The following is an 18,290-nucleotide window of genomic DNA, read 5'->3' on the forward strand; positions in this document are numbered from 1 at the left end:
GAAGTCATTATTGTATCCTGTCGGCTATTAGCATGTAGCTGTCAGCTCTGCTGCTCTATTAGTAGAAGGTCATTTGTTCTTGTCCCCCCCAACCTGCCTCTATCACACCTTCTTTCCATCTCCAACTCCTCTTTCTACCTCAACTGGTCGAGGCAGAAGGCCACCCCTGGGGTTCTGGAGATCTTCCAAAAACATGCAGTCCGGAACGCCAGACGGCTCGCGGCGTGTAAATAACATCCGACTTGACCTCATTACCGAATTCAAACCGGCTTCATCAAACTCAGATTAAAAAAAAAAAATAAACAGCGGCACAAGGAGCAGAGGATGAAGCTTTGAATTTGATTTTTAGGAAACAAAACGTCTGCAGAGGCCTTTATCTGGACGTCCAGATTAGCGGGTCTGATTCAAATCCCCGCGACCGGTATGCTTCTTTTCCTGTGCGAGGCGGAGGGTGGGGTGGCCGGGGGAGAGGTTAAGTTTGTGCAGCCTTGGCGAGGGAAGCGAAGGGGTGGAAGTAGAGGTGGATTTGGAGGTGGGGGGGGGGGGGGGGGGGGGCGAGGTGGCGAGGGGGGGGGGGGTTGCTTTCTCACACAAGATGGAGGGTGAAGGGACAAAGGTAGTATTCATTGGCCCAGGAATGGAAAACATTTTCTCCTGAAAACAGAGAAGCTGCGAGCGGCCGGAGGCAGAGCGGGAAGGCTGCGAGGAGTCACACCTCGAAAACGAACCGGGGAGACACACACACACACACACACACACACACACACACACACACATTCCCAAACCCCCCAAAAAGTCAATGGGGCCTTGTTGGTGCGATAATAGAGACGGTTTCGGCGATTCACCTGTTGTGACGCAGAGTGTTTTGAAAGTACCACACGAGAGGGGAAGGTGAACTCCCCGCTGAAGGGGAAAGAAAATAAAAATTAAACCGATTTCTTAATTTCTCAAAAAGAGGAACCGGAGTCGAAGTCAAGGGACGCATTCAGAGTCGGTGGAGGAAACCAGGATTATACAACCGGGGAACCAGGGAGCTCCTTGGATGGAGGGTGGGAGGGTCTCAGACACGTACCTGTGAAGCTTCCTTTCCGGACCGGGTCCCGCGGCTCGGAGGGGTCCTGGAGCGAGGGCGCCACCTAGAGGACCCGGCATTTTCTGCGCTCCAGTGACTGAAAGCGGCCACGGGGTGTCAGCGTCTGACCGGGGGTTGCTGCTGCTCCACGTCACCCGGCTCTGCTAAAAGAAAACCAGATTAAATGAAACAGCCGGGAGCAAGGCGTGGAAGAAAACCGCACTGATGTGACATAAATGAAGTGGTGATTTAAGTGATTTTTTTTTGTAACAGTGTCACGCATTGCAGGTCGGGTCGCAGCAGCTGTTGTGTTATTGACCCGGCGGTCTGAAACGCCACGCCCCCTCCGCCCCTTGTCCGACCCAGCCTGGGAGACGGCAGCTGGAGGTAACCTCCGAGACACAAGTCACAAGTGTCTCTGCGGATCAGCTAACAAGGGGGGGGGGGAGGAAAAAAAAAAACTTTTGTTTTTTAAATAATTGAAGACCGAGCCCATCGTCTTCACAATGCACTGCCTGAAAAATCTGAGGTCGGCCAACCCGGGCGTCTTGCAGCTTTTTAAAAATTCAGGAATCTCCGGCAGAGCCTCGGCCGAAGGTATGGTCTCGTCCAGGACCCAGCAGGTCGTTCCGCTCCCCCGCCGGGTCGCGGCGCCCCCTCATGCCCAGCGGGCCCTCCATCACCAGCCGGGCCCCGACGCACTTGACCATGGATACGGCAAGTAGGTCACGACTGCATATCCTGCCCGGACTTGTATGCTTTAGAAATATCCTTAACAATGCAATTCTGCTTCCCGCGGAGGCCCTTCTCCTCCACGCCACACGTATAAATATACATGCAGTTACGGACTGATGTTGTTCAAAATAATTGCAACTGCAATGCTATGCAAGTCTATAACGGGTATTTTGATGCCTTCCTACTATTTTGATAGGAAACTGCACTTCCTCTTTCTCTCTTGCTTTTTTCTCTGTTTGTAGAAAACCGCCGACCCCCCTTTTTTTTCTCATCTATGCAAGTGGTTCATGCAAACAGAGAACCTTTCCCCCCCCAACGAGGTTGAAAGGTCGCCTTTTTTTTTTTTTTTTTTTTTGCAGGAGCGGGTCGATGGGCGGCATGGAGGACTTACTCTTCTACACCATCACCGAGGGCAAAGAGATGATCCCGCTATCGCAGTTTATCTCTGTGAGTCACTGCCGAGCTCGGGTGTCTTGCTCAAGGGCACATCGGAAAACATGACGAGACAAAGGGCAAAGACGTGTTCTTCACTTCTCCCCGCCTCCGACTGGGACGTCTCCGGTTGGTTGGTGTTTACGGGCGTTATTGTGTAATGGGGGTAAATATAGCAGGTGACAGAGTGGTGGGAAAATGCCGGCAAATCGCGACGCAGCTGACACTTTCCATGAAGAGCAGGTCTGGATGTCACTCTTTAAGATCTCCAGATGCCCAACATTCCACCAGGAGCAAGAACTTGTAACCTCAGAGCTCAAAAAACCATGCGGCCTTCTGCCTCGAACGGTTGATGTAGGAAACGCGAGAGCTTGAAAGAAGCAGTAGATGAAACCACACCATCCTGGAACTCGCAAAACCCAGGGACTCGTAAGAAGACGTGAGGTTACTATCATGCGCTGATGAAGGGATGTGAGTGCAGACTGGGAGGAATGAGAGAAGTCCATCATGGGATATCCCTTGGCAGCGCTAAGCCGATGAAGCACAAGTAGAGGCTAAGCTAGCGCTAACTATTAGCTTTGTCAAAAAGGTTTTAAGTCAGTTTATAGAGGGAGAGAAGGTGACCCCGACCCAGATGGACACCGGAGAGGAGGAGCTCGGTAGCCAAATGCTGCAGAACCTCTGGTCCACATGTAGCCCTGTATCCTGGGAGTGTCCAGATCTGTGGTTTAAATTTTGGATTCTACTATGAATGGTGCTGGGAGCTGGTGCAGAGAAGCCACTAGTCGTGTGAAAACACTTGGATCCAGATGGTTGGATGGCTCAGAGAACGTTAGCCTTCACGTGAGGCCAGATAGAGTTTCTTGTCCGGTGTCGGACCCTTTCACCGACACTCCGCCTACTCTTCTGCGCGAGAACCCGTCCCCTCGTTCCAAACATGCAGCATCGCAGAATAGCGCTGTCAAATTCAGCTCATTCTGGGTCTTCTGCCAGTGAGCCGACGGTATGACTCGCGCATGTGCACGGGAAAACAAACCCATCAAGGCACTCGTGAAACATCCATCAAGTAGACTCTGGATGTACTTCCAGAAAGTCAGGATGAACAAACAAGAGGACAAAGTGTCGTAACACACCACTCCATCCTATAAATGTCCTCTCTGGACCTCCAGCCTGGCAGCTGGGACCTCAACACTCATCTACCAACCCAGATCTTCACTATCCCCCCTTCTGTCCATGTCCAGATCATCTCAGTCTGATTTTATCTGACATGTGCCGTCCCTCGAGTGGAGTCATCCCTGATCCCCTCCATCCGAGGTGTGTAGGTCCTCAGTAGAGGGCTTGTCGGGCCTTCATGATCACAGCGTCTATGTCGGATGACCACTCGAGGTCCTGGGAAATGACGGATCCAAGAAACCTGCAGCAGTCAAAGTGCTGTTTCGTATCCAGACGGAGGCCAGAGTGGAGCCTTGCGGTCCACTGTCATCTGCACAGTGGACCTTCACACCCGCTGAGAAACCCCTCAAGGCAGCTTCCAGAAAAGTTTCCAACTTTGCTTTGGGTCACATATCTGACTCCCGCAGGAGGCCGGCCGACTGGAACTCAAAGGTTCCTTCAAGAACCCTCGAGCAGAAAAAGCATGTTTTTCCAGTGTACCGTACTGCCAGATTAAGAACATCGTTTACTGTCCCGGAACAAAGAAAGGGTATGAGACAACCGCTGTCAACAAGCGCACGCCGGCAGCCATGTGCGCGGCAGGCTGGACCCAAGTATCAGTCATCTCATACGGTGACTCAGAATGTGACATGAGAGGGTCACATACATGACGTCCTTAAAATAGACGCACGTGGTGCGTTCGCTGGCCTCACGGTAGCGTCCCGCTCGCCGCCTCTCTCTGACCGTTGACTCCGAACAACCTCCCGGCTGAGTTCGCGATCAACTTTCATTACATTTCGTTAAACATCTCCGTTATTTACAAACTCCCACATCTGAAGACCCTTTACGGAAAGGGCAGATCGCTCAAGGTCATCGCTTGCTTCTCTTACAACCCGGCTAATATTTTTTTCCCCTTTTCCCCCCAACAGGCTCTGAGAAAAACGGGTCTGCTGACGTCCGACCCTCGGCTGCGCGACATCGTCCGCCAGATGCGCCAGTCCACTCGTGACTCCATAGGGCCGGTCATGATGGACAAGAAGCTCTTCAGGAGGTGTGAAATGCTAAAAAAAAATAGCGACGTATGCAGGGGTTTCTACCTGTTTGCCTCCGATATGAGGAATATTTGCGTCGTCCCTTGCTGGAGAAGCATGTGGAAAAACATGGCCGTCATATGGAATTTATTTCAAGGTCGGTTAAGGTCGGCGGCGCAAAGGAAGTGATCTGCGAATAGCCCCAAGAGGCCGGAGCACGAGACGGACGGAGACAGGCGTTTTAGTGCTGACAGCTGCCGCCGGGCGGACTCACGTGCGCGGCGGCGAGCCAAAGCCGGGGGTCTCGGCCAAAATATTCCTCGCCGAGCCCAACGCGCTCCACCGATCTGGTGGTTTCCTCAAACCCACCTGTGTGGGACTTTGCCTGTCCAACCCCTGTAAAAAAAAAAAAAAAAAAAATCGCCATAAATATGCTATTAGAAACAGAGAGCCATCTCCTTTTTTTAGGAAATGACCCGTGTGAATAATTCAGTCGCTCTCCGCTCTCCTCTTTCCCCGTGTCCCAAACCTCACGCGAGCGTCTCTTCGGGTGCGTGACGGCTGCCGGACCAGCTGCGACAGGCCGGCGAGGAGCTTTCCTTGAGAGCACGAGGCGCCGCCAGCCAATTATAGCCTCGGAGTTATTATACTTTATGTCTTTTGCAAGCGGCTGATAGACGGGTGTATTTATTTGGCGACCGGGGGTTCGATTAGCATCCAGTGCCAATAAATACATAAAGTTGGAAACAAGTGGAGCGGCAGTTTAGCGCTTTCGCTACACAATAAGGAGTTCCCTGGTTCTGAGTTCGGGCTTTCTGCGTGGGGTTCCTCCCACAGGACAAAAATATGCAGGAGGTTCTTTGGAGACCCGAAAATTGCCCGGATGAGTGAATGATAGAGTGGGTGGTTGTATGTCTCTAGAAATAATTTTAACAAGGGGCCACATGAGAAATGTGGTGGATGGTGTTGGAGGGCCGAACCAATGGTAACTTAAACTAATTTATAATCAATATTATTCATCCCCCATTGCAAAAGGCAGTAAATTCCATATCTCGATTAGCTGCTGCTGGATATTAGAAGAATAAAATGATAAACAATACATGTCTTGACCTTCACAAACACTAAAAAGGTGTTAGCGGTATGCTAAAGATTTGTTGACTTTATGCGAAATGCTTTTTATTCGTGTTATATGCTAGCATATTACTGCTGCAGAGTTCGACACACACTCCTTAGTAAGCTGTCCATCCAAAAATAGCATATTTTTTCCAGCGTTTTTTTTAGGATACGGCGAAAGTTGCCTCAAAAGCTGCGTTTTTTTGGTGTGCAAAGCTTTATAAAAATACCCTTGATGGTTTTGCGGTTATGCTAGCAAAATATCTGACTACCTTCATCAGACAAGTCTTCGTAGCTCCTTCCTTTTTTTGGTCACATAGTGACGATTCAAATTGTTATCCTTATACACCGCTTTGGAAATAAATATTTAGCAGTGCAATTAATTTTTGAAGACGCAAATTTTGACATCAACTTTCCTTTTTTTTAGAGTGAGCTGATATTTGGAGGGGTTCACCGGCTAGCATCAATCGCAGCCGGGATCGGCTCGGATCTAACGATGGCGTGATCGGACTTTGAGCTTCACAATGCTTGTTTTGGGATGTCCACTTACGACATACTGGCCCGCGCTGCGTCAGCAATGTCACAACATCACGGAGGGAAAATTAGCTGGTCTACGTGCGCAATGGGCACGAAAGGTTTTGACAAACACCGCAGATCCAAGTGATGTGAAAGCAAGAGTTGCGCTAACAACAAATTTGAGTGTCAGAAGGTCAAGCGTACCTGGACTGTGAGCTCTGAGCTGACGTTCTCCAGAAACAAAATGCAGTTGCACGTAAACGGAGAAGAAAAAGAAAGATTGATTTTCAGATTTTTTTTTAAAACTGCTCCCAGAAAGACTGACCTTGAACAATAAGAACCTGAACACATCACGGCAGAGACGGATGAGGAGACAGGAAGGATGGAGGGAACAAGAAGGAAACACAAGGGGGGATTCAAGCAGAACCAAACACTGCAAACACTAGGAGGATGGATGGATGGATGGATGGATGGATGGATGGATGGATGGATGGATGGATGGATGGATGGATGGATGGATGGATGGATGGATGGCAGAACCAAACACTGCAAATCAACTAGGCTGATGGATGAAAAGATGGATTGATAGATTTATGTTTCGGATTGATGGTGTATGGACAGATTGATGGACAGATGGATGGATGGGTAAAAAGTTGAATAGATAGATTTATGATTTGGGTTGATGATAGATGGATAGATGGATGGGAAGATGAATGGATGGACTGGTAGTGAGGTGGATGGATGTTTCAATGAATGGGCGGATCAATGGTTAGAAAGCTTGACGAATGGATTGAAGACGGTTGGACAGATGAATGGAGAGACGGACAAGCGGATGAATAGATTGACATATTGGACAGACTGGATGGATGGATGGATGGATGGATGGATGGATAAAAAGGTGGATTGATGGATTGGTGGATGGATTGATGTGGAGAACGTTTGATGGATGGATGGACAGAAGGAAGGAAGGAAGGAAGGAAGGAAGGAAGGAAGGAAGGAAGGAAGAAAAGAAGGAAGGATGGATTGGTATTTTGTGTTGATGATGGATGGATGGAAGGATGGAGGGACGGACGGACGGATGGATGGATGGACAGATGATGGATGGATGGATGGAAAGATAGATGTATGGATGGATGGATGGATGGATGGAAAGATAGATGCATGGATGGATGGATGGACGGATGGAGGGATGGACGGACGGATGGATGGATGGAAAGATAGATGCATGGATGGACGGACAGACGGACGGATGGATGGATGGACAGATGATGGATGGATGGATGGAAAGATAGATGCATGGATGGATGATGGATGGATGGATGGATGGATGGATGGATGGATGGATGGGTGGATGGACGGACGGACAGACGGACGGACGGATGGATGGATAAAAAGGTGGATTGATGGATTGGTGGATGGATTGATGTGGAGAACGTTTGATGGATGGATGGACAGAAGGAAGGAAGGAAGGAAGGAAGAAGGAAGGAAGGAAGGAAGGAAGGATTGATATTTTGTGTTGATGATGGATGGATGGACAGATGATGGATGGATGGATGGATGGATGGATGGATGGAAAGATAGATGGACAGATGGATGGATGGATGGATGGATGGATGGATGGATGGAAAGATAGATGGACGGATGGATGGATGGATGGACAGATGATGGATGGATGGATGGATGGATGGAAAGATAGATGCATGGATGGATGATGGATGGATGGATGGATGGATGGATGGATGGATGGATGGATGGATGGATGGATGGATGGACAGATGGACGGATGGATGGGCGGACAGATGGACGGACAGATGGACGGACGGATGGACGGACAGATGGACGGACAGATGGACGGACAGATGGACGGACGGATGGACGGACAGATGGACGGATGTTCCCACCCTGACTAAGAACACTTGTCTCTCCTCTCCCGCAGGTGTGTGGGCAGCAACATCATGCTGCTAACGAAGGCCTTCAGGAAGAAATTCATCATCCCAGACTTCGAGGACTTCACCCTGCAGATCAACCAAATGCACGACAGCGCGCGGCGGCAGGAGGGCGGGCAGGCGAGTCCGGGGAAGCGCCCGCTACCTCCGTCGGGAGGAGGTTCACGTATTCACCCGGTCGTTCTTGCCTTCACCCAGGTGGCCGATTACATCCCTCAACTGGCCAAGTTCAGCCCGGACCTGTGGGGGGCGTCTCTGTGCACCATCGATGGACAAAGGTGGCACGTCCGATTCCGATCACGCGTTCATCCTCAAATCCTCCATCGCGTTTCCTGTCTCACTAACCGTCGCCCCTCCTCCCTCCATCCCTCCCTCCATCCATCCACCCATCCATCCATCTCGCCTCCACGCTCCTCCATCCATCCAGACACTCTGTGGGTGACACCAAGGTTCCCTTCTGTCTGCAGTCGTGCGTGAAGCCGTTGGAATACGCCGTCGCCGTGCACGAGCTGGGAAGCGAGCGCGTGCATCACTTCGTGGGCAAAGAGCCCAGCGGCTTCAAATTCAACAAGCTGTCGCTCAACGAGGAAGGTGAGATGGTGCGGCGGGAAGGTCGGTGGGTGACCTCATTGGCGTGTTTGCGCGAATGAGCTAAAGAACGCAGGAACACGAACACGTTCTCCGATGGGCTCTTAGCAACATTATGGACTCTTTAATCACCTTGCCTTCGCAGCGGTAATGTCCCCCTCCACCCAGGGGTGAGCAGTATGGTATGGCCAGATTCTCACTTTATGAACTGATATTACTTATCTAGTGACTTTGCTTTGTTATCGAATTCGTTGTTTTTTTTTCCCGGCCGATGCCGCTTCTTTTCATTTGGCCAAAAAATAGAACTTTTGGTCTCAACTATGCCCTACCATGTCTACCTGCCTCTGGAGAACAATAACAAAAGGGACAGAAAACACACAAGATGTTTGTACAAACTTAAATGATGCCATCACTGGCACCAGACTTGTATGCTCCATTTTTTAAAGAGATTCAAAATAAGTAGTTTCTAATAATAATTAGTTTAGTTTCTTTAGGGAAGTACCCCTGGTGAAAAATAACAAAAGCAACAGAAACACACAAGATGTTTGCACAAAGTCAAATGATGCTATCACTGGCACCAAACTTGTATGCTCCATTTATTTAAAAAAATTCAAAATAAAGAAGTAGTTTCTAATAATAATTAGATTTGTTTAGTTACTTTAAGGAAGTACCCCTGGTGATAAGTAACAAAAGTTACGGAAAACACACAAGATGTTTGCACAAACTTAAATGATGCCATCACTGGCACCAAACTTGTATGCTCCATGTTTTAAAGAGATTCAAAATAAGTAGTTTCTAATAATAATTAGATTAGTTTAGTTTCTTTAGGGAAGTACCCCTGGTGAAAAATAACAAAAGCAACAGAAACACACAAGATGTTTGCACAAAGTCAAATGATGCTATCACTGGCACCAAACTTGTATGCTCCATTTTTTTTTTTAAATTCAAAATAAATATGTAGTTTCTAATAATAATTAGGTTAGTTTAGTTACTTTAGGGAAGTACCCCTGGTGAAAAATAACAAAAGCAACAGAAACACACAAGATGTTTGCACGAACTTAAATGATGCCATCACTGGCACCAAACTTGTATGCACCATTTTTTAAAGAGATTCAAAATAAGTAGTTTCTAATAATAATTAGATTAATTAAGTTACTTTAGGGAAGTACCCCTGGTGATAAGTAACAAAAGTTACAGAAAACACACAAGATGTTTGCACAAACTTAAATGATGCCATCACTGGCACCAAACTTGTATGCTCCATTTTTTAAAGAGATTCAAAATAAATATGTAGTTTCTAATAATAATTAGATTAGTTTAGTTACTTTCGGGAAGTACCCCTGGTGAAAGGTAACAAAAGCGACAGAAAACACACAAGATGTTTGCACAAACTTAAATGATGCCATCACTGGCACCAAACTTGTATGCTCCATTTTTTTAAAGAGGTTCAAAATAATTAACAAGTCATTTAAAATAATAATTACGTTAGTTTAGCTACTTTGAAGAATTTAATTTGGGTTTTATTTTAACTTCAAATTGGTGATAATGCACTCTTGTCTCCTACTTGGTTAGATAAACCCCACAACCCCATGGTGAACGCCGGGGCCATCGTCATCAGCTCGCTGATAAAGGTAAGATCTGTGGGAGGAGGGTCATTCTCAGGTCACAGGAATATGATTTCTCTTTCATCCAAAACAGTTTCAATCACATGGACAGGGGTTGAATTTGGTTCACACACACACACACACACACACACACACAGATAAATCTCATGGCAGCAGAGAATACTAAGACATTCATATGTAGCGATGATATACAGCTTTAATACAATCCCCCAAAAAATAGAGTGGAAAAACATTCATTCGTTAATTGTCTGTACCACTGAGCCTGCAGTCTATCCCGGCTGTCATTGGGCGAGAGGCAGGGTTTATCCTGCAGATCACAACAACACACATAAAAAAAGACAACAATTCACTTGTCGTATACAGACATACCGTAAGGCGTACTTAAAATCCTTACATTTTCTCAAAAATCAGCAATGCGCTTTAAAATCCAGTGCGGAATTCTTGTGCTTACTGACCTCCAACCCATTTTATGTGGTACACTGCGCTCAAAAATTTGTCAAAATGTCGCTTGCAACCATAAACCAATCTGCAAATTTTGCAAGAAGACCAAAGCGAGTTTCCAAGGGAACAAATCGAGATGAATTAAAGGAATAAAATTCGACTAAACTATTTCGTTTCAGGCGCCTTATGGTCCGCAAAATACGGTACAGCTATTCACTCTTTCATTCATTCATCATACAGACGTACAAACATTTATACTTTACATATTTTACATACACACACACACACACATATATCATAATTTCCAGACGATAAGCCACGACTTTTTTCACATAAACAACGATGCGGCTAATATATGGATGTTTTTTGGGGGTGGGGACGCGAACGAGCTTCAAGCCACTTAAACGTTTATCCTCGTCACATCGGGCCGATGAAATGACCGAGAAATTCTGAGTCCGTTCAACTCCGACACCGAAGAAGACGACTTTGACGGTTTTAGCGCGCAGGAGGAAGACCTAGATAGCCATCGGCCAGCCGGTGCGGCTTATATTGAGGTGCGCCTAATAGTCCAGAAAAACCGGTACATGTATGTCTATATGTACTCTTTGACTCCAGGATGAGTCAAACACACTCCAAACACACATCGGCGGCAGTTATCGCAGATTAAACACACACTCATTGGCTGCTGGACTATGACCAGCATCATCTGACTCGCCAGCCGTCATGCTAACTGTGCACGCAGCCATATATGGACGTTGTGTGTGTGTGTGTGTGTGTGTCTCCCAGCTGACAGTAGAAATACTCGGGGCCTCACAAGTGGGTCAGGTTTTGTGCAAGAGGGACGGGCAGCCGTGTGGGGGAGTGTGTTCCCTCTCGGCCAATTAGAGCCACCCAAACAGAAGGTGTGTTTGTTGGCCTGCTTGAGTTTCTGTTTTGCTGGTGTGTGTGTGTGTGTGTGTTCCAGAACGTGATGTTTAATGCACAGAAAAGACTAATGTGTTTTTACTTTTTGCAATATTAATGCACCGCTGGTGCAAAAAGTATGCCAGACTTTAAAAAGCTATTTTCCTTTTGTGGAGCGCGGCGGAGCGAAGCTGTCGGAAAAGATACGCAATCAATCCCTTCCGACCGACGCCTGACATTTAACCTTCGCAGGTAAACTTTTTAAATGCGTAATCGGACACCTCGGTAATGATCCCCTGGCGGACGGTGAAATCCAAGCACGGTCATAAACCGCCACCGAGTGTGTTCTCTGGAGCGGCGGCCACGTGGGGGGGGGGGGGGGCGAAACCTAAAATCCGATCCTCGCCGTCAAAACACTCAAACGCCGCCATCTGTCGGGCGCGGCGCTAACAGAATCTGCTATCTGATGTTGTCTTCCGTTCTCAACTCCGACAGCCCGACTCAAACAAAGCGGAGAGATTTGATTACGTGAGTATTTTACATTTATCGGATATATTTCTACGGGTTTGCGTCCTCGCCGTCCACGAGCGTGCCAATCTCGCCGCAGGTGATGGACTTCTTGAAGGGAATGGCCGGCACCGAGTACGTGGGATTCAGCAACGCCACGTGAGTCCGTCGCAAACCCGGACGCTTCTTCTCACGTCGGGGAGGAAAAAGTCTCTCCATCTTTTTCGCTTTTTTGCAGTTTCCAGTCCGAGAGGGAGACGGGGGATCGGAATTACGCCATCGGTTACTACCTCAAGGAGAAAAAGGTGTGCAAAAACGCCGTTTCTAAGATGGCGTTTTCCTTCCCGTGACCTGACGGACGCTTTGCTTGCAGTGTTTCCCTGACAACGCGGACATGATGGCCGCCTTGGACTTCTACTTTCAGGTGAGGAGAAATCCTGCAGAGAATTAAAAGATTCGTTAAGATTAAAGGTTTAAATGAGGTCCTCGTCGTCGGAACACAGGTTGTACCGCCGCCGTTCGCGGTTTTGTAACATCTAAATAAAACTGTGTTAAAATATTTTTCTCGCTCTTAATGAACGACTGCACGCGCCAGTAAAAGGCGGATCATTAAATTCAGCTTTTTTTCTTAAATACAAAAAACTCTTTTTATTTTTCAGAGTTCAAAATGTTTTGTTGCACGCAGAAATGAATTAGAAATAATTACTTATGAATTAAATTACTTTAGTTTTGAGATAAGAATATTTATCCCGAAGGAAATTGTTGTGCCAGAGTTTCAAGTAAAACATAACAATAATAAATAATAGTAGGAAATTGTATAAAAAGGGGGAGAGGATAAGAAATACAAATAAAACTATAAAGTGTCAAAGTCAAGGCTATAAAGTGTTTTAAGATGTATTTTACTGAGCCCATGCTTGGGATATGTTTCGCATACAAGGACAAGACTAACTAAAATTAAAAATGCATGTAAAAAAATAAATAAAATACATACTCTAGAGTGTAAACATATAAGTTATAATCTGAAAAAAATAGTCTCACTGAAGTATCAATATAGGAATAACTAATAAGCAAAGCGGCAAAGAGTTATTAATTGATTAAAAAAAAAAAAACCAACACATATTTTTTTGTTTATACATACCATAAAGACAAAAAAAAAGAAAATAACATTACACGCCGTGTTAATTCATTTTAAATTTCCAAAGGGTTTCTTCTTCACTGTGGTGAAACGGATCCAAACGGCTCTTAAAGCGCTAAAGGTTGCTGGTCTAGAATGTAAAAACATTGCAAAAAATGAATTTTTTTTTTTTTTTTTTTTAATTAAAAAGAAAAAAAAAATCAAAAAAGAAATGAAAAAAATAATTTCCAAAAAAAAACAACACAAAAACAGAGAATTACTTTTTTAGGCCAGGTATTTTCTGACAAACCAGTCCACAAAACCAAACTACACATGTATTAGATCGATCAAATGTGACGATTACGATTATAAAATTCCTAAAAATAACTTTTTTGCTCTCTTTTCCAATCCAGGGGTAACATTTGTTCATATATTTTTTGTTTTAATTAAAAATATTCACAACGCCGGGAATTATTCGGTCTGTTGAGGATGGAGAGAGTTTGCAGTTCCATCGTTAGATATGAAAAATTCATATCCATTTGTTCGGCGCGTTGCTTTTAGCCGCTATTTTGATGCAAAATGGCCTTGAGTATTAAGATGTCAATAAATAACAGGGCTGTCTCAGAAAATTAGAATATTGTGATAAAGTTCTTTATCTTCTCTGATGCAATTAAAAAAAAAAAAAAAAAAAAAACTTTTTCATGATAGTCTTAAAGTTTGAGATAGGATTTTTTGAGTTTTCTTAAGCTGTAAGCCATAATCAGGAATATTAAAATAATAAAAGGCTTTCAATATTTCAGTTGATTTGTAATAAATCCAGAATGTATGACATTTTTTGTTTTTGTAATTGCATTACAGAAGATAAAGAACTTCATCACAATATTCTAATTTTCTGAGACAGTCCTGCAGAATGTATTATTATTTCTATTGTTATTGTTCTAAAAAGTCATTTGTTTTCCTCGTATCCGACCAGAGACAAAATCTGACGCATTTACATCCCAGCTTCTATAGATGTTGGGACTAAGCTGACCGATTCTCCACATTACGTATTTATATGCTGTTGCAGCTTGCATGATCTCAGGAGTAGTAGTAGTAGTAGTAGTAGTAGTAGTAGTAGTAGTAGTAGTAGTAAAAGTAGCAGTAGTAGCAGCATGTAGACAGCTGGGACTCCCTTGTGGTTCCACATGTTCTACTTCTTTTTTGGTTGACTCGTCCTGATTGTTCATTTATTCCTTCGTTCATTCATTCATTATAAGATAAGATAAACACAACTTTATTAATCCCGAAGGAAATTGTTGTGACAGAGTTTCAAGTAAAACATAACAATAATAGATAATAGTAGGAAGGAGGGAGAATAAGAAATACAATAAAAAGAAAGAGTCAAAGTTAAGGCTATCAAGTGTTTTAAGGTCTTAAAAAGACATAAAGTCTTATGTGGCTTATCCTGCACTTATGTTGTGGGGGCGGGGCTTGAGTTGATCCCCGCTGCCATTGGCCGAGAGGCGGGGTTCCCCTCGAACCTGTAGCCAATCCATCGCAAGGACGCGCAGAAAGACATTCACCCGTCATACAACCATTCACCCTCTCACTCGCATGTGCGGACATAAAGCCGGATCTGTTTTTATGCTAAGCTAACTGGTCTTTATGCTAAGCTAACTAGCCGCCGCCTGGATTATCGCTAACAAATGACGCGTTCTTCCGCGCCAGCTGTGCTCCATAGAGGTCACCTGCGAGTCGGGAAGCGTCATGGCCGCCACCCTGGCCAACGGCGGCATTTGCCCGACCACGGGCGACCGCGTGCTCAGCGCCGAAGCCGTCCGCAACACGCTCAGCCTCATGCACTCCTGCGGGATGTACGACTTCTCCGGACAGTTCGCCTTCCACGTGAGTGACCTCGAGCAAGACCTTCAGCGTCCGAGACCTAGCGAGCGCTGAGGAACGCCGTGTTTTTCTTCTCGTCCAGGTGGGCTTGCCCGCCAAATCCGGCGTTTCGGGCGCCGTGCTCCTGGTCGTCCCCAACGTCATGGGAATGATGTGTTGGTCGCCGCCGCTGGATCGCCTGGGAAACAGCGTGCGAGGAATCCACTTTTGCCAGGTAGGAGCTTCTCCGTCCCTGGTGTCTCCGCACGTTCTCAAGACGTTCGTCTCCTCCAGGAGCTGGTGTGTCACTTCAACTTCCACAACTACGACAACTTGAGGCACTTCACCAAGAAACACGACCCGAGAAGAAAATCGGACGACGACCCGGTGGGTTCCGAGCCGCCCGGGGTTTGGGTTCGGCTTCTTCGGCGCCGTTGATGGATGTCTTCTGGTTCTTCTCCAGAACAAGTCGGTGGTGAACCTGATGTTCGCGGCCTACAGCGGAGACGTCTCCGCCCTGGGGAGGCAAGTTCCACAGAAACACTGCTCCTCGTCAGGAGGTCGGACGGGGATCTCCGTCGAATATGATGTTTGGGAAGGATGATGAGAGCAGGGAGCGGGTGGAGGAACATCTAGAGAGCTTGAGGTGGAGATGAAGAAGGGTCCAGAACAACGGAGAAGGTGGAGGGAAGTATCAGAAAGATGTTTGATGATGCCTGAGGATGGAGAGGATCAGGAATGAGGAGGACGGCGGGTGTTAGATGTTCCGGAGATGCAAGTCTAGATGGAAGGACGCCGACGGTGCCTGGAGGACAACCAGGAAGGAGGTTTATGTAAGAAGGGAAAGAGAGATGGAGGCAGATGATTGGTTGAGGAGACCCCCTGAAGGCAGCGGCCCGGAGGACAAAGACGAAGATGCATTTCCTTCTCGCTAATATACTTCCTTGATATCAATAAATAATCATCCCGGTTTCGTTCCCCCTCCACGTGCAGGTTTGCGCTTTCGGCGCTGAACATGGAGCAGACCGACTACGACTCGCGCACGGCTTTGCACGTGGCGGCCGCCGAAGGTAACGGCGAATAACCCGCGACTCCGAAACAAGCGAACGTCTCGAACGTCTCACCTCTTCTTCTTCTCGCAGGCCATGCAGACGCCGTGCTCTTCCTCACAGACATTTGCAAAGTGAATCCTCACGTGAAGGACAGGTAGGAGATCCTCCCGCATCTTCGGCCCGTCTCCGAAAAAAAAAAAACGATTCCCCGTCGCGGGAAAAAAAAAAAAACGAGGGGGGGGGAGGGGCGGCGAAACTGGCACGTCCGGTCGCCCCGGAAACCTATTTAACCGTTTTCTACATCTTCCTCCCGAGTGTCCTCGCAGCCGTGTTGATAAGTTTTCTTGGAAACTCGCCGTTCACTCGAAAGTGGGTCCGCGTATGACCTTTGACCTCCTTCGCCAGGTGGGGGAACACGCCGCTGGACGACGCCATGCAGTTCGGACACGAGGTCGTGGCCTCCGTCCTGCGGGAGTACCAGCGTGCCGTCGCCGACGGCGACCCCGAGGAGCAGAAGGCGCCGCCGGACACGCTCAAGAGCGTCGTGTGAGGAAAATCGCTACCAATGACGCTTTCTTAGATATATTCCAATTATAAATAAGATGTAAATACGAGATGTAGGATTTCGATAGGGTTTTATTGCTTTAAAAAAAAAAAAAAAAAAGATGAATTGAAGCTGTGACTCTGCTCGCTTTTTTCCCTCTTTGTATCTAATTGTCGTGCTTATTTATTCTTTTTTTTTTTTTAATATGAAAATCCTGATCCCGTTCTGATTAATCGGTGCATAATTCAATCAGGGGGTTTTTTCGGCCTCCTGAAGCTGCTTCATGAATTATTCTACCTCGACGTTGGGGGAGGGAGGAGGGGACGTGCACGCCGCGCTCGGCTTGAGACTGCGCACGATGTTTTTTTTTTCCATGTGTTAAAACAGAAGGTTAATCATAGATAGAAAATTAAGTTTTCTCTACCCGCTCGTGTCAAATGACCTTATGAATGTCCGCCGGCTGTAAGGAAAGGAGAGTGAAAGCGCTTCTCTTGACGATTTTATTAAAACACACAGTATCAACACTGAAGCGGCTTGGGTGTTTTTTTTTTTTTTTTTTGTGATTTCGCGTCAGACGCTGGATGTTCCTTCCAGAGGACGGTTTGCAGCGGACCGTTCTGAGGTTCCTCCGGGTTCCTCCCGCGGTCCAAAAAAAAAAATGCAGGAGGTTCACAGGAGACCCTGAATTGACCGGACGAGCGGCGAGAACGAAAAGGGCGGTTTGACGTCTGTCTGTGATCGACAGGTCCGGGTCGAACCCCCCGGATTTGGCGGTGGAGATCGTAAATGGACGACTGAGCCTGGAAGCTGTGATACTGCAGGTTCTGATCAGGAAAATTGCGATTCAGAACTTTACCATCTCTAGTGAGACAATCTGTGATTAATATAGTTGTGTTGAAAATAATAGCAGTGTTACATTACATTACATTTGGCAGACACTTTTATCCAAAGCGACTTACAATAGAGGACATACATAGTGTTAAAAATGTGGGTGAAGCTCAAAATCCTTCTTATCCATTAAAAAAAAAAAAAAAAAGACGTGATGAAGACGAGACAATTTGCCGAAGAGCAAATCGACCGACCTAAAGAGCAATAGAGAAACATTTTGTGGACGGATGAAAGCAAGATTGTTCTTTTTTGGGTCTAAAGACCCCCAAACACTTTCAACTTGCAAAATACATATTTTATTGCCTGTTTATATATTGTATAGTTATTTTATTGCCTATCTGTATATCTTATATACTGCTCAAAAAAAATAAAGGGAACACTTGAACAACACAATGTAACTCCAAGTCAATCCCACTTGTGTGAAATCATAGTGTCCACTCAGGAAGCAACACACATTCATTTGGACTTGTTTTAAGGACATTACATCAAAGTTGGATCAGCCTGGAGTTTGTTTTTACACTTTAATTTGGAGTGCGATTCCTAATCCAGACCTCCATGGGTTGATACAATTGATTTCCATTGATCATTTTTGTGTGATTTTGTTGTCAGCACATTCAACTGTGTAAAGAGCAAAGTATTTCATAAGAATATTTCATTCATTTAGATCTAGGATGTGTTTTTTAAGTGTTCCCTTTATTTTTTTGAGCAGTGCATATATCGTCTATTTTATACAGTTTTATATTTGTATTGTCCAGGACTACAGATGGAAAT

At 46.1% G+C, this 18,290-nt stretch overlaps 1 protein-coding gene across 1 annotated transcript; it reads left to right on the plus strand.

Moving 5' to 3' along the window:
• Positions 1 to 1,451: 1,451 nt before the first annotated feature.
• gls2a (glutaminase 2a (liver, mitochondrial)) lies at positions 1,452 to 17,160 on the plus strand. The gene is made up of 18 exons (XM_086159905.1): positions 1,452 to 1,793; positions 2,167 to 2,254; positions 4,321 to 4,442; positions 7,988 to 8,117; positions 8,196 to 8,275; positions 8,425 to 8,588; positions 10,158 to 10,216; positions 12,050 to 12,082; positions 12,162 to 12,220; positions 12,300 to 12,366; positions 12,435 to 12,485; positions 14,883 to 15,059; positions 15,139 to 15,270; positions 15,330 to 15,422; positions 15,499 to 15,560; positions 16,029 to 16,105; positions 16,178 to 16,241; positions 16,493 to 17,160. Exons 1-18 carry the CDS (start codon positions 1,579 to 1,581, stop codon positions 16,635 to 16,637), a joined length of 1,818 nt encoding a protein of 605 aa, XP_086016031.1. The 5' UTR covers positions 1,452 to 1,578; the 3' UTR covers positions 16,638 to 17,160.
• The last annotated feature ends 1,130 nt before the right edge of the window (positions 17,161 to 18,290 follow it).

This window comes from Fistularia commersonii, chromosome 14 (genome assembly GCF_037954325.1).
Source record: "Fistularia commersonii isolate RoL2024-O1a breed Wild chromosome 14, RoL_Fcom_v1.0, whole genome shotgun sequence".
Classification (NCBI taxonomy): Eukaryota; Metazoa; Chordata; class Actinopteri; order Syngnathiformes; family Fistulariidae; genus Fistularia; species Fistularia commersonii.

Bases quoted from the DNA above. Each gene is read 5' to 3' on its own strand.
- gls2a (XM_086159905.1), top strand. From the start codon at position 1,579: ATGCACTGCCTGAAAAATCTGAGGTCGGCCAACCCGGGCGTCTTGCAG. The intron at 8,589-10,157 runs GTGAGATGGTGC...CTACTTGGTTAG, and splicing joins GCTGTCGCTCAACGAGGAAG to ATAAACCCCACAACCCCATG. The intron at 15,423-15,498 runs GTGGGTTCCGAG...GTTCTTCTCCAG, and splicing joins GAAAATCGGACGACGACCCG to AACAAGTCGGTGGTGAACCT.